The sequence below is a fragment of the Oncorhynchus gorbuscha genome, unplaced genomic scaffold (genome assembly GCF_021184085.1).
Source record: "Oncorhynchus gorbuscha isolate QuinsamMale2020 ecotype Even-year unplaced genomic scaffold, OgorEven_v1.0 Un_scaffold_4534, whole genome shotgun sequence".
NCBI classification, from domain to species: Eukaryota; Metazoa; Chordata; class Actinopteri; order Salmoniformes; family Salmonidae; genus Oncorhynchus; species Oncorhynchus gorbuscha.
Genome location: NW_025748532.1, coordinates 1 through 17,500, shown reverse-complemented (window position 1 = coordinate 17,500; position 17,500 = coordinate 1). Strand labels below are relative to the sequence as shown.

General features: G+C 38.9%; 1 protein-coding gene across 1 annotated transcript in view; it reads right to left on the bottom strand.

The window, feature by feature from the left end:
- The window catches only part of LOC124028626 (receptor for retinol uptake stra6-like), a gene marked incomplete at both ends in the record, with an annotated part of 26,639 nt that extends 11,142 nt beyond the window's left edge, over positions 1-15,497 (bottom strand). Inside the window, 3 exons of the mRNA XM_046340643.1 lie at positions 1,723-1,784; positions 1,905-1,981; positions 15,427-15,497. Of these exons, the coding sequence (XP_046196599.1) occupies positions 1,723-1,784; positions 1,905-1,981; positions 15,427-15,497 (210 nt within the window). The remainder of the gene's footprint in view (positions 1-1,722; positions 1,785-1,904; positions 1,982-15,426) is intronic.
- Positions 15,498-17,500: the final 2,003 nt, after the last annotated feature.

The window sequence follows — 17,500 nt, the reverse complement described above, 5'->3', positions numbered from 1 at the left end:
TTTACTAGATTAGTACCTATCATAATCATCTGATAGACTATTAGATTAGTACCTGTACAGTACCAATCATAATAATCTGATAGATTTACTAGATTAGTACCTGTACAGTACCTATCATAATAATCTGATAGATTTACTAGATTAGTACCTATCATAATAATCTGATAGATTTACTAGATTAGTACCTGTACAGTACCTATCATAATAATCTGATAGATTTACTAGATTAGTACCTATCATAATAATCTGATAGACTACTAGATTAGTACCTATCATAATCTGATAGACTACTAGATTTGTACCTATCATAATCATCTGATAGACTACTAGATTAGTACTTATCATAATAATCTGAAAGACTACTAGATTAGTCCCTGTACAGTACCAATCATAATAATCTGATAGACTACTAAATTAGGTTAGACTAATAAAATACTACTAAATTGATTCAGTTTAAAATAATAAAATCCTAACAAAATGATGTAAATTAGTAATACAATTATGTAGGTTAGACTAGTAAAATGATGTAGGTTAGAATAGTAAAATGATGTAGGTTAGACAAAAAAATTGATGTAGGTTAGACTAATACAATGATGTAGATTAGATTTATAATATGATGTAGGTTAGGCTAATACATGCTGTAGATTAGGGTAATAAATTATATAGGTTAGACTAATACAATGATGTAGGTTAGACTAATACAATGACGTAGGTTAAACTAATACAATGACGTAGGTTAGACTAATACAATGATGTAGGTTAGACTAATACAATGATGTAGGTTAGACTAATACAATGATGTAGGTTAAACTAATACAATGATGTAGGTTAGACTAATACAATGATGTAGGTTAGACTAATACAATGACGTAGGTTAGACTAATACAATGATGTAGGTTAGACTAATACAATGATGTAGGTTAGACTAATACAATGATGTAGGCTAGACTAATACAATGACGTAGGTTAGACTAATACAATGACGTAGGTTAGACTAATACAATGACGTAGGTTAAACTAATACAATGACGTAGGTTAGACTAATACAATGATGTTGGTTAGTTTTATGCAGTGATGTAGGTTAGTTTTATACAATGATGTAGGTCAGACTAATGCAATTATGTAGGTTAGACTAATACAATGATGTAGGTTAGTTTTGTACAATGATGTAGGTTAGACAAATACAAGGATGTAGGTTAGTTTTATGCAATGATGTAGGTTAGTTTTATACAATGATATAGCTCAGACTAATGCAATGATGTAGGTTAGTTTTATACAATGATATAGCTCAGACTAATGCAATGATGTAGGTTAGTTTTATACAATGATGTAGCTCAGACTAATGCAATGACGTAGGTTAAACTAATACAATGATGTAGGTTAGACTAATACAATGACGTAGGTTAGACTAATACAATGATGTAGGTTAGACTAATACAATGATGTAGGTTAGACTAATACAATGATGTAGGTTAGACTAATACAATGATGTAGGTTAGACTAATACAATGATGTAGGCTAGACTAATACAATGACGTAGGTTAAACTAATACAATGATGTAGGCTAGACTAATACAATGATGTAGGTTAGACTAATACAATGACGTAGGTTAAACTAATACAATGATGTAGGCTAGACTAATACAATGATGTAGGTTAGACTAATACAATGATGTAGGTTAGACTAATACAATGATGTAGGTTAGGGTAACACATTAGTACCTGGTAAAGAGCGGTAAATGACACTACTCCAGATATCGCCAGCTTCAGGGGAAACCGGAAAACTGGTGGTGAAAAGAAAGGAAATTCAGTTGCAGGAATTAGACAGTAAATGTAGGCTGCTAATACATTATATACAGATGTAGTTATAGTATATATATATATATATATATATATATAGTTACCTTCCTCTGGTATGTAGATGTAGGACTTCACAGCATCAGTTATCCTCTCCACCAGTGTGGGCTTCTCTGTGCTTGTACTGAGGGAAGGGACAGACAGGTTACTTACACTGAGCGTACAAAACATTCATTAAGAACACCTTCCTGATATTGAGTTGAACAACCTCAATTAGTACTGGACATGGACTGTACAAGGTGTCGAAAGCATTCCACAGGGATGCTGGTCCATGTTGACTCTACAAGGTGTTGAAAGCGTTCCACAGGGATGCTGGCCCATGTTGACTCTAATACTTCCCACAGTTGTGTCAAGTTGGCTGGATGTCCTTTGGATGGTGGACCATTCCTGATTCACACAGGAAACTGTTGAGTGTGAAAAACCCAGCAGCTTTGCAGATCTTGACCCAAACTGGTGCACCTGGCACCTACTACCATACTCCATTCAAAGGCACTTAAATATTTTGTCTTGGCCAATCATCCTTTGAAAATTATAAATACACAATCCATGTCTCAATTGTCTCAAGGCTTAAAAATCCTTCTTTAACCTGTTTCTTCCCCTTTAACCAGGTCTCCTCCCCTTTAACCTGTTTCCTCTCCTTTAACCAGGTCTCCTCCCCTTTAACCTGTTTCCTCCCCTTTAACCAGGTCTCCTCCCCTTTAACATGTCTCCTCCCCTTCATCTACTCTGATTTTGAAGTGGATTTAACAGGTGACATCCAATAAGGGATTATAGCTTTCACCTGGATTCACCTGGTCAGTCAGTCTGGAAAGAGCAGGTGTTCCCGATGCAGGGTTTCCCTCCCTCTGTCCCCGTGACCCCAAAGGGGTGAACGTTTGGGTTTTGGACCGCTGATTAAAATAACTAATAATAATAATAAATAATAATCATCTTTAATAATTTGTATAATTACCCCTGGGGGGCGAGAGGAGGAGGCGCTGCCGCCGCACCAGACCCCTGTGTAATGTATGGGATAAAAACAAAATGTGCACCTCTTGGGGTCCAGAGCACCGAGTTTGGGAAATGCTTTCTTAATGTTTTGCATACTCAGTGTATATGAGTCTTTGGTTGCGTTTACGCAGGCACAGCTGATCTGATTGGACAAGGACCAATTTGTGAAAAAAAATATTCAAATTGGGAAAGACAGAGTGAGAGTCGAAACACCTGGTCCAGGACAAGTGAACAGGTCAGAGTTCGAAAGCCACAGGCAGAACAGCAGAAACTGGATCAGCAGCACGACCAGGTGGACTGGGGACGGGGACAGCCAGGAGTCCTCAGGTCAGGTGGTTTGCAATATTAGTGTTTAATATGATTTTTGAATGACAACCTCAATTATCTGTAAGGTCCAGTGGTGTAAAATACTTAAGTAAAAATACTTTCAATTCGTTTTCTGTACTTTAATATTTATATTTTTTAACAACTTTTACTCCACTACATTCCTAAAGAACATAATGTAATTTTTATTCCATACATTGTGAATTAAACAGGACAGAAACATGGTCCAATTCACACACTAAACAGAGAACATCCCTGGTCATCCCTACTGCCTCTGATCTGGAGGACTCACTAAACAGAGAACATCCCTGGTCATCCCTACTGCCTCTGATCTGGAGGACTCACTAAACAGAGAACATCCCTGGTCATCCCTACTGCCTCTGATCTGGAGGACTCACTAAACAGAGAACATCCCTGGTCATCCCTACTGCCTCTGATCTGGAGGACTCACTAAACAGAGAACATCCCTGGTCATCCCTACTGCCTCTGATCTGGAGGACTCACTAAACAGAGAACATCCCTGGTCATCCCTACTGCCTCTGATCTGGAGGACTCACTAAACAGAGAACATCCCTGGGCATCCCTACTGCCTCTGATCTGGAGGACTCACTAAACAGAGAACATCCCTGGTCATCCCTACTGCCTCTGATCTGGAGGACTCACTAACCAGAGAACATCCCTGGTCATCCCTACTGCCTCTGATCTGGAGGACTCACTAAACAGAGAACATCCCTGGTCATCCCTACTGCCTCTGATCTGGAGGACTCACTAAACAGAGAACATCCCTGGTCATCTACTGCCTCTGATCTGGAGGACTCACTAAACAGAGAACATCCCTGGTCATCTATTGCCTCTGATCTGGAGGACTCACTAAACAGAGAACATCCCTGGTCATCCCTACTGCCTCTGATCTGGAGGACTCACTAAACAGAGAACATCCCTAGTCATCTACTGCCTCTGATCTGGTGGACTCACTAAACAGAGAACATCCCTGGTCATCTACTGCCTCGGATCTGGAGGACTCACTAAACAGAGAACATCCCTGGTCATCTACTGCCTCTGATCTGGAGGACTCACTAAACAGAGAACATCCCTGGTCATATATTGCCTCTGATCTGGAGGACTCACTAATCAGAGAACATCCCTGGTCGTCCCTACTGCCTCTGATCTGGAGGACTCACTAAACAGAGAACATCCCTGGTCGTCCCTACTGCCTCTGATCTGGTGGACTCACTAAACAGAGAACATCCCTGGTCATCCCTACTGCCTCTGATCTGGACACTAAACAGAGAACATCCCTGGTCGTCCCTACTGCCTCTGATCTGGTGGACTCACTAAACAGAGAACATCCCTGGTCGTCCCTACTGCCTCTGATCTGGTGGACTCACTAAACAGAGAACATCCCTGGTCGTCCCTACTGCCTCTGATCTGGTGGACTCACTAAACAGAGAACATCCCGGTCGTCCCTACTGCCTCTGATCTGGAGGACTCACTAAACAGAGAACATCCCTGGTCATCTACTGCCTCTGATCTGGAGGACTCACTAAACAGAGAACATCCCTGGTCATCTATTGCCTCTGATCTGGAGGACTCACTAAACAGAGAACATCCCTGGTCATCCCTACTGCCTCTGATCAGTTTAATGGTAGGAGAAAACTGATGGAGCAAATACATTGTAGTTACTCCACAATACTAACCTAATTGACAGACTGAAAAGAAGGAAGCCTGTACAGAATAAATAATATTTCAAAACATGCATCCTGTTTGCAACAAGGCACTAATAAAGTAATACTGCAAAACATGCATCCTGTTTGCAACAAGGCATTAATAAAGTAATACTGCAAAACATGCATCCTGTTTGCAACAAGGCATTAATAAAGTAATACTGCAAAACATGCATCCTGTTTGCAACAAGGCATTAATAAAGTAATACTGCAAAACATGCATCCTGTTTGCAACAAGGCATTAATAAAGTAATACTGCAAAACATGCATCCTGTTTGCAACAAGGCATTAATAAAGTAATACTGCAAAACATGCATCCTGTTTGCAACAAGGCATTAATAAAGTAATACTGCAAAACATGCATCCTGTTTGCAACAAGGCATTAATAAAGTAATACTGCAAAACATGCATCCTGTTTGCAACAAGGCATTAATAAAGTAATACTGCAAAACATGCATCCTGTTTGCAACAAGGCATTAATAAAGTAATACTGCAAAACATGCATCCTGTTTGCAACAAGGCATTAATAAAGTAATACTGCAAAACATTCATCCTGTTTGCAACAAGGCAACAAGGCATTAATAAAGTAATACTGCAAAACATGCATCCTGTTTGCAACAAGGCATTAATAAAGTAATACTGCAAAACATGCATCCTGTTTGCAACAAGGCATTAATAAAGTAATACTGCAAAACATGCATCCTGTTTGCAACAAGGCACTAAAGTAAAACTGCAAAACATGCATCCTGTTTGCAACAAGGCACTAAAGTAATACTGCAAAACATGCATCCTGTTTGCAACAAGGCACTAAAGTAATACTGCAAAACATGCATCCTGTTTGCAACAAGGCATTAATAAAGTAATACTGCAAAACATGCATCCTGTTTGCAACAAGGCACTAAAGTAATACTGCAAAACATGCATCCTGTTTGCAACAAGGCATTAAAGTAATACTGCAAAACATGCATCCTGTTTGCAACAAGGCATTAATAAAGTAATACTGCAAAACATGCATCCTGTTTGCAACAAGGCACTAAAGTAAAACTGCAAAACATGCATCCTGTTTGCAACAAGGCACTAAAGTAATACTGCAAAACATGCATCCTGTTTGCAACAAGGCACTGAAGTAATACTGCAAAACATGCATCCTGTTTGCAACAAGGCATTAATAAAGTAATACTGCAAAACATGCATCCTGTTTGCAACAAGGCACTAAAGTAATACTGCAAAACATGCATCCTGTTTGCAACAAGGCATTAAAGTAATACTGCAAAACATGCATCCTGTTTGCAACAAGGCATTAATAAAGTAATACTGCAAAACATGCATCCTGTTTGCAACAAGGCACTAAAGTAAAACTGCAAAACATGCATCCTGTTTGCAACAAGGCACTAAAGTAATACTGCAAAACATGCATCCTGTTTGCAACAAGGCACTAAAGTAATACTGCAAAACATGCATCCTGTTTGCAACAAGGCATTAATAAAGTAATACTGCAAAACATGCATCCTGTTTGCAACAAGGCACTAAAGTAATACTGCAAAACATGCATCCTGTTTGCAACAAGGCACTAATAAAGTAATACTGCAAAACATGCATCCTGTTTGCAACAAGGCATTAATAAAGTAATACTGCAAAACATGCATCCTGTTTGCAACAAGGCACTAATAAAGTAATACAGCAAAACATGCATCCTGTTTGCAACAAGGCATTAATAAAGTAATACTGCAAAACATGCATCCTGTTTGCAACAAGGCACTAAAGTAATACTGCAAAACATGCATCCTGTTTGCAACAAGGCACTAAAGTAATACTGCAAAACATGCATCCTGTTTGCAACAAGGCATTAATAAAGTAATACTGCAAAACATGCATCCTGTTTGCAACAAGGCACTAAAGTAATACTGCAAAACATGCATCCTGTTTGCAACAAGGCACTAATAAAGTAATACTGCAAAACATGCATCCTGTTTGCAACAAGGCATTAATAAAGTAATACTGCAAAACATGCATCCTGTTTGCAACAAGGCATTAATAAAGTAATACTGCAAAACATGCATCCTGTTTGCAACAAGGCATTAATAAAGTAATACTGCAAAACATGCATCCTGTTTGCAACAAGGCATTAATAAAGTAATACTGCAAAACATGCATCCTGTTTGCAACAAGGCATTAATAAAGTAATACTGCAAAACATGCATCCTGTTTGCAACAAGGCACTAATAAAGTAATACTGCAAAACATGCATCCTGTTTGCAACAAGGCATTAATAAAGTAATACTGCAAAACATGCATCCTGTTTGCAACAAGGCATTAATAAAGTAATACTGCAAAACATGCATCCTGTTTGCAACAAGGCATTAATAAAGTAATACTGCAAAACATGCATCCTGTTTGCAACAAGGCATTAATAAAGTAATACTGCAAAACATGCATCCTGTTTGCAACAAGGCACTAATAAAGTAATACTGCAAAACATGCATCCTGTTTGCAACAAGGCATTAATAAAGTAATACTGCAAAACATCCTGTTTGCAACAAGGCCTAAAGTTTGCAAAACATGCAGGCACAAGGCATTAATAAAGTAATACTGCAAAACATGCATCCTGTTTGCAACAAGGCATTAATAAAGTAATACTGCAAAACATGCATCCTGTTTGCAAAACAAGGCATTAATAAAGTAATACTGCAAAACATGCATCCTGTTTGCAACAAGGCATTAATAAAGTAATACTGCAAAACATGCATCCTGTTTGCAACAAGGCATTAATAAAGTAATACTGCAAAACATGCATCCTGTTTGCAACAAGGCATTAATAAAGTAATACTGCAAAACATGCATCCTGTTTGCAACAAGGCATTAATAAAGTAATACTGCAAAACATGCATCCTGTTTGCAACAAGGCATTAATAAAGTAATACTGCAAAACATGCATCCTGTTTGCAACAACAAGGCATCCTGTTTAATAATAAAGTAATACTGCAAAACATGCATCCTGTTTGCAACAAGGCATTAATAAAGTAATACTGCAAAACATGCATCCTGTTTGCAACAAGGCATTAATAAAGTAATACTGCAAAACATGCATCCTGTTTGCAACAAGGCATTAATAAAGTAATACTGCAAAACATGCATCCTGTTTGCAACAAGGCATTAATAAAGTAATACTGCAAAACATGCATCCTGTTTGCAACAAGGCATTAATAAAGTAATACTGCAAAACATGCATCCTGTTTGCAACAAGGCATTAATAAAGTAATACTGCAAAACATGCATCCTGTTTGCAACAAGGCATTAATAAAGTAATACTGCAAAACATGCATCCTGTTTGCAACAAGGCATTAATAAAGTAATACTGCAAAACATGCATCCTGTTTGCAACAAGGCATTAATAAAGTAATACTGCAAAACATGCATCCTGTTTGCAACAAGGCATTAATAAAGTAATACTGCAAAACATGCATCCTGTTTGCAACAAGGCATTAATAAAGTAATACTGCAAAACATGCATCCTGTTTGCAACAAGGCATTAATAAAGTAATACTGCAAAACATGCATCCTGTTTGCAACAAGGCATTAATAATAAAGTAATACTGCAAAACATGCATCCTGTTTGCAACAAGGCATTAATAAAGTAATACTGCAAAACATGCATCCTGTTTGCAACAAGGCATTAATAAAGTAATACTGCAAAACATGCATCCTGTTTGCAACAAGGCATTAATAAAGTAATACTGCAAAACATGCATCCTGTTTGCAACAACAAGGCATTAATAAAGTAATACTGCAAAACATGCATCCTGTTTGCAACAAGGCATTAATAAAGTAATACTGCAAAACATGCATCCTGTTTGCAACAAGGCATTAATAAAGTAATACTGCAAAACATGCATCCTGTTTGCAACAAGGCATTAATAAAGTAATACTGCAAAACATGCATCCTGTTTGCAACAAGGCATTAATAAAGTAATACTGCAAAACATGCATCCTGTTTGCAACAAGGCATTAATAAAGTAATACTGCAAAACATGCATCCTGTTTGCAACAAGGCATTAATAAAGTAATACTGCAAAACATGCATCCTGTTTGCAACAAGGCATTAATAAAGTAATACATTAATAAAGTAATACTGCAAAACATGCATCCTGTTTGCAACAAGGCATTAATAAAGTAATACTGCAAAACATGCATCCTGTTTGCAACAAGGCATTAATAAAGTAATACTGCAAAACATGCATCCTGTTTGCAACAAGGCATTAATAAAGTAATACTGCAAAACATGCATCCTGTTTGCAACAAGGCATTAATAAAGCATTAATACTGCAAAACATGCATCCTGTTTGCAACAAGGCATTAATAAAGTAATACTGCAAAACATGCATCCTGTTTGCAACAAGGCATTAATAAAGTAATACTGCAAAACATGCATCCTGTTTGCAACAAGGCATTAATAAAGTAATACTGCAAAACATGCATCCTGTTTGCAACAAGGCATTAATAAAGTAATACTGCAAAACATGCATCCTGTTTGCAACAAGGCATTAATAAAGTAATACTGCAAAACATGCATCCTGTTTGCAACAAGGCATTAATAAAGTAATACTGCAAAACATGCATCCTGTTTGCAACAAGGCATTAATAAAGTAATACTGCAAAACATGCATCCTGTTTGCAACAAGGCATTAATAAAGTAATACTGCAAAACATGCATCCTGTTTGCAACAAGGCATTAATAAAGTAATACTGCAAAACATGCATCCTGTTTGCAACAAGGCATTAATAAAGTAATACTGCAAAACATGCATCCTGTTTGCAACAAGGCATTAATAAAGTAATACTGCAAAACATGCATCCTGTTTGCAACAAGGCATTAATGCAAAGTAATACTGCAAAACATGCATCCTGTTTGCAACAAGGCATTAATAAAGTAATACTGCAAAACATGCATCCTGTTTGCAACAAGGCATTAATAAAGTAATACTGCAAAACATGCATCCTGTTTGCAACAAGGCATTAATAAAGTAATACTGCAAAAACATGCATCCTGTTTGCAACAAGGCATTAATAAAGTAATACTGCAAAACATGCATCCTGTTTGCAACAAGGCATTAATAAAGTAATACTGCAAAACATGCATCCTGTTTGCAACAAGGCATTAATAAAGTAATACTGCAAAACATGCATCCTGTTTGCAACAAGGCATTAATAAAGTAATACTGCAAAACATGCATCCTGTTTGCAACAAGGCATTAATAAAGTAATACTGCAAAACATGCATCCTGTTTGCAACAAGGCATTAATAAAGTAATACTGCAAAACATGCATCCTGTTTGCAACAAGGCATTAATAAAGTAATACTGCAAAACATGCATCCTGTTTGCAACAAGGCATTAATAAAGTAATACTGCAAAACATGCATCCTGTTTGCAACAAGGCATCCTGTTTAATAAAGTAATACTGCAAAACATGCATCCTGTTTGCAACAAGGCATTAATAAAGTAATACTGCAAAACATGCATCCTGTTTGCAACAAGGCATTAATAAAGTAATACTGCAAAACATGCATCCTGTTTGCAACAAGGCATTAATAAAGTAATACTGCAAAACATGCATCCTGTTTGCAACAAGGCATTAATAAAGTAATACTGCAAAACATGCATCCTGTTTGCAACAAGGCATTAATAAAGTAATACTGCAAAACATGCATCCTGTTTGCAACAAGGCATTAATAAAGTAATACTGCAAAACATGCATCCTGTTTGCAACAAGGCATTAATAAAGTAATACTGCAAAACATGCATCCTGTTTGCAACAAGGCATTAATAAAGTAATACTGCAAAACATGCATCCTGTTTGCAACAAGGCATTAATAAAGTAATACTGCAAAACATGCATCCTGTTTGCAACAAGGCATTAATAAAGTAATACTGCAAAACATGCATCCTGTTTGCAACAAGGCATTAATAAAGTAATACTGCAAAACATGCATCCTGTTTGCAACAAGGCATTAATAAAGTAATACTGCAAAACATGCATCCTGTTTGCAACAAGGCATTAATAAAGTAATACTGCAAAACATGCATCCTGTTTGCAACAAGGCATTAATAAAGTAATACTGCAAAACATGCATCCTGTTTGCAACAAGGCACTAATAAAGTAATACTGCAAAACATGCATCCTGTTTGCAACAAGGCATTAATAAAGTAATACTGCAAAACATGCATCCTGTTTGCAACAAGGCACTAATAAAGTAATACTGCAAAACATGCATCCTGTTTGCAACAAGGCATTAATAAAGTAATACTGCAAAACATGCATCCTGTTTGCAACAAGGCATTAATAAAGTAATACTGCAAAACATGCATCCTGTTTGCAACAAGGCATTAATAAAGTAATACTGCAAAACATGCATCCTGTTTGCAACAAGGCATTAATAAAGTAATACTGCAAAACATGCATCCTGTTTGCAACAAGGCATTAATAAAGTAATACTGCAAAACATGCATCCTGTTTGCAACAAGGCATTAATAAAGTAATACTGCAAAACATGCATCCTGTTTGCAACAAGGCATTAATAAAGTAATACTGCAAAACATGCATCCTGTTTGCAACAAGGCACTAATAAAGTAATACTGCAAAACATGCATCCTGTTTGCAACAAGGCATTAATAAAGTAATACTGCAAAACATGCATCCTGTTTGCAACAAGGCACTAATAAAGTAATACTGCAAAACATGCATCCTGTTTGCAACAAGGCATTAATAAAGTAATACTGCAAAACATGCATCCTGTTTGCAACAAGGCATTAATAAAGTAATACTGCAAAACATGCATCCTGTTTGCAACAAGGCATTAATAAAGTAATACTGCAAAACATGCATCCTGTTTGCAACAAGGCATTAATAAAGTAATACTGCAAAACATGCATCCTGTTTGCAACAAGGCATTAATAAAGTAATACTGCAAAACATGCATCCTGTTTGCAACAAGGCATTAATAAAGTAATACTGCAAAACATGCATCCTGTTTGCAACAAGGCATTAATAAAGTAATACTGCAAAACATGCATCCTGTTTGCAACAAGGCATTAATAAAGTAATACTGCAAAACATGCATCCTGTTTGCAACAAGGCACTAAAGTAATACTGCAAAACATGCATCCTGTTTGCAACAAGGCATTAATAAAGTAATACTGCAAAACATGCATCCTGTTTGCAACAAGGCACTAAAGTAATACTGCAAAACATGCATCCTGTTTGCAACAAGGCACTAAAGTAATACTGCAAAACATGCATCCTGTTTGCAACAAGGCACTAAAGTAATACTGCAAAACATGCATCCTGTTTGCAACAAGGCACTAAAGTAATACTGCAAAACATGCATCCTGTTTGCAACAAGGCACTAAAGTAATACTGCAAAACATGCATCCTGTTTGCAACAAGGCACTAAAGTAATACTGCAAAACATGCATCCTGTTTGCAACAAGGCACTAAAGTAATACTGCAAAACATGCATCCTGTTTGCAACAAGGCACTAAAGTAATACTGCAAAACATGCATCCTGTTTGCAACAAGGCACTAATAAAGTAATACTGCAAAACATGCATCCTGTTTGCAACAAGGCATTAATAAAGTAATACTGCAAAACATGCATCCTGTTTGCAACAAGGCATTAATAAAGTAATACTGCAAAACATGCATCCTGTTTGCAACAAGGCACTAAAGTAATACTGCAAAACATGCATCCTGTTTGCAACAAGGCATTAATAAAGTAATACTGCAAAACATGCATCCTGTTTGCAACAAGGCATTAATAAAGTAATACTGCAAAACATGCATCCTGTTTGCAACAAGGCATTAATAAAGTAATACTGCAACACATGTGTCAAGAAATTCACTTTTTGTCCTGAATACAAAGTGTTATGTTTGGGGCAAATCCAATAAAGGACATTACCCAGTACAACTCTCCTTTTTTCAAGCATAGTGGTGGCTGCATCATGTGGTGGGTATGATTGTAATCGTTAAGGACTGTGGAGTTTTTCAGGATAAAAAAGAAACAGAATTGAGCTAAGCACAGGCAAAATCCTAGATGAAAACCTGGTTCAGTCGGCTTATCAACAGACATTTGGATATGAATAAACCTTTCAGCAGGACAACACCTTAAACACAAGGCCAAATTACCCAGAAAGACTCACAGCTGTAATCACTGCCAAAGGTGCATCTGCAAAGTTTTGACCCAGGGATGTGAATACTTATGAAAATTAGACATTTCTGTATTTAATTTTTAATTTCCAATGAATGTGCAAAAATACAAATATAAATATGTTTCACTTTGTCATTATGGGATATTGCGTGTATATTGTTGAAAATAATAATATTCAATACATTTTGAATTCAGGGTGTAACAAAAAGAGAATGTAGAATAAGTCAAGGCGTGTGAATACTTTCTGAAAGCTCTGTACTGATTGTGTTTTTAAATGCTTTTTAGATCAAATACAATAATGTAACATGCTCTGTGTATGGATTATATCATGACCCATGTCCATACAGGACACATATTGTTCCTATGTAACTGTATATCATGACCCATGTCCGTACAGGACACATATTGTTCCTATGTAGCTGCCACATAATCTTCCTACTGTATGATCATATCTCCCTGTGTGGTCACTTCCTGGTAAAGCCCACTAGGTTTCCAGCCAGTAGGAAATACGGTATCTCCTGTGGGTCACAATGAGGCCAACAGAAAAACTATACAACAACCTTTACACTCCTCCTTTCCTCTTTCCTTTCCCCTCCCCCTCCTGCATCTTATCCTCCTCTCCTCCTCTCCTCCTCCTGTCCTCCTATCCTCATCGCCTCCTGTCCTCTTATCCTCATCTCCTTCTGTCCTCTTTCCCCCTCTCCTCGTATCCTCCTCTCCTTCTCTCCTCCTGTCCTCTTTCCCCCTCTCCTCGTATCCTCTCCTCCTCCTCTCCTCCTGTCCTCTTATCCTCGTATCCTCCTGTCCTCCTGTCCTCTTATCCTCCTCTCCTCCTGTCCTCTTATCCTCATCTCCTTCTGTCCTCTTTCCCCCTCTCCTCGTATCCTCCTCTCCTCCTGTCCTCTTATCCTCATCTCCTTCTGTCCGCTTTCCCCCTCTCCTCGTATCCTCCTCTCCTCCTGTCCTCTTATCCTCATCTCCTTCTGTCCTCTTTCCCCCTCTCCTCGTATCCTCCTCTCCTGCTGTCCTCTTATCCTCATCTCCTTCTGTCCTCTTTCCCCCTCTCCTCGTATCCTCCTCTCCTCCTGTCCTCTTATCCTCATCTCCTTCTGTCCTCTTTCCCCCTCTCCTCGTATCCTCCTCTCCTCCTGTCCTCTTATCCTCATCTCCTTCTGTCCTCTTTCCCCTCTCCTCGTATCCTCCTCTCCTTCTCCTTCTCCTGTCCTCCTGTCCTCCTGTCCTCCTGTCCTCCTGTCCTCTTTTCCTCCTCTCCTTCTCCTGTCCTCTTTTCCTCCTCTCCTTCTCCTGTCCTCTTTTCCTCCTCTCCTTCTCCTGTCCTCTTTTCCTTTTCTCATTGCATGTTTTGCAATATTTTTTATTCTGTACAGGCTTCCTTCTTTTCAGTCTGTCAATTAGGTAAGTGGATCAACAACATTCAAAGTGGGACTTTTCCTTTATGTGGAGATGTTTCAGTGAGAATATTTTGAGAATGTTCCATGGAATGACTCTGGAAAGAACGTTCTATTCTAGAATGCTCCATGGAATGACTGTGGAAAGAACGCTCTATTCTAGAATGCTCCGTGGAATGACTCTGGAAACAACTCTCTATTCTAGAATGCTCCATGGAATGACTCTGGAAAGAACTCTATTCTAGAATTCTCCATGGAATGACTCTGGAAAGGACTCTCTATTCTAGAATGCTCCATGGAATGACTCTGGAAAGAACTCTCTATTCTAGAATGCTCCAAGGAATGACTCTGGAAATAACTCTATTCTAGAATTCTCCATGGAATGACTCTGGAAAGGACTCTCTATTCTAGAATGCTCCATGAAATGAATTATGAAAGAACTCTCTATTCTAGAATGCTCCATGGAATGACTCTGGAAAGGACTCTCTATTCTAGAATGTTCCATGGAATGACTCTGGAAAGAACTCTCTATTCTAGAACATGCATGTGCATGGTTTCTGGCCAAGATGGGTTACTATAATGGATATTCATGTTATGTGCATTGTGTCTGGCTATTCTGAGCTCCATTGGAAAAAGGACTATCTGATATTAAAAGCAAATCAGCTCGAATAATGTTCCTCTTTCTAAACTGGGTTGGAGGGTGAAACCCCTGCTTGTTCCAACAAGTAATTTGCATGCTATTTATGAAGGTGATTTTCCTGCCAGTTACTGAAGGCATTCATAATCCTCACCCTGTCTGTTGGCAGCAGTGGCTAGCTTCCTGGCCAGGAACACTCTGCTTCAAGAGATGTCATAGCTCATTGCATATCAGGAGGATGTTTGAGACAGGGGAGGATGGGAACAAAGCAATGATTCTGACCTGGTTTTGGAAGGCTTCTTCTTCTTTAGTATATTCTTGACGTAGTCATTGTAGTAGCTGCTGCTCAGGTCCTGTAGTAATAAAACACAGGATGTGGGGAAAATGTGACAGTTTGAAAAATGTCTGTATTCATTTATCTACTGTAAATCTTATCAGGGTTGGAGTCAATTCTACGACCGCAAGGCCAGTCTGAATCTGTTTGGCCAATCAGCTGTCACGACCGCAAGGCCAGTCTGAATCTGTTTGGCCAATCAGCTGTCACGACCGCAAGGCCAGTCTGAGATGATCACCATAATGAACAGCAGCATTGTTGCTACCTCTGTGGGAACTACAGCTACATAACACAATAACCTGTCATTCATTACCTGATCAGTGGCACCTAAACCAATTACCTCAGAGCAGATTACTACAGATTACTGGCCTACCTGTGTGGATACCTAATCCTCTGGTCTACCTGTGTGGATACCTAATCCTCTGGTCTACCTGTGTGGATACCTAGCCTCTGGTCTACCTGTGTGGATACCTAATCCTCTGGTCTACCTGTGTGGATACCTAATCCTCTGGTCTACCTGTGTGGATACCTAATCCTCTGGTCTACCTGTGTGGATACCTAATCCTCTGGTCTACCTGTGTCGATACCTAATCCTCTGGTCTACCTGTGTGGATACCTAATCCTCTGGTCTACCTGTGTGGATACCTAGCCTCTGGTCTACCTGTGTGGATACCTAATCCTCTGGTCTACCTGTGTGCATACCTAATCCTCTGGTCTACCTGTGTGGATACCTAATCCTCTGGTCTACCTGTGTCGATACCTAATCCTCTGGTCTACCTGTGTGGATACCTAATCCTCTGGTCTACCTGTGTGGATACCTAATCCTCTGGTCTACCTGTGTGGATACCTAGCCTCTGGTCTACCTGTGTGGATATCTAATCCTCTGGTCTACCTGTGTCGATACCTAATCCTCTGGTCTACCTGTGTGGATACCTAATCCTCTGGTCTACAGCAGAGGGAACAGCAGAGGGAACACCCCCCTATCCACATCGATGGAACAGTAGTGGAGAGGGTAGCTAGTTTTAAGTTCCTCGGCATACACATCACAGACAAACTGAATTGGTCCACTCACACTGACAGCGTCGTGAAGAAGGCGCAGCAGCGCCTATTCAACCTCAGGAGGCTGAAGAAATTCGGCTTGTCACCAAAAGCACTCACAAACTTCTACAGATGCACAATCGAGAGCATCCTGGCGGGCTGTATCACCGCCTGGTACGGCAACTGCTCCGCCCTCAACCGTAAGGCTCTCCAGAGGGTAGTGAGGACTGCACAACGCATCACCGGGGGCAAACTACCTGCCCTCCAGGACACCTACACCACCCGTTGTTACAGGAAGGCCATAAAGATCATCAAGGACATCAACCACCCGAACCACTGCCTGTTCACCCCGCTATCATCCAGAAGGCGAGGTCAGTACAGGTGCATCAAAGCTGGGACCGAGAGACTGAAAAACAGCTTCTATCTCAAGGCCATCAGACTGTTAAACAGCCACCACTAACACTGAGTGGCTGCTGCCAACACACTGTCATTGACACTGACCCAACTCCAGCCATTTTAATAATGGGAATTGATGGGAAATGATGTAAATATATCACTAGCCACTTTAAACAATGCTACCTTATATAATGTTACTTACCCTACATTATTCATCTCATATGCATATGTATATACTGTACTCTACATCATCGACTGCATCCTTATGTAACACATGTATCACTAGCCACTTTAACTATGCCACTTTGTTTACTTTGTCTACACACTCATCTCATATGTATATACTGTACTCGATACCATCTACTGTATGCTGCTCTGTACCATCACTCATTCATATATCCTTATGTACATGTTCCTTACCCCCTTACACTGTGTATAAGACAGTAGTTTTGGAATTGTTAGTTAGATTACTTGTTGGTTATCACTGCATTGTCGGAACTAGAAGCACAAGCATTTCGCTACACTCGCATTAACATCTGCTAACCATGTCTATGTGACAAATAAAATTTGATTTGATTTGATTTGATT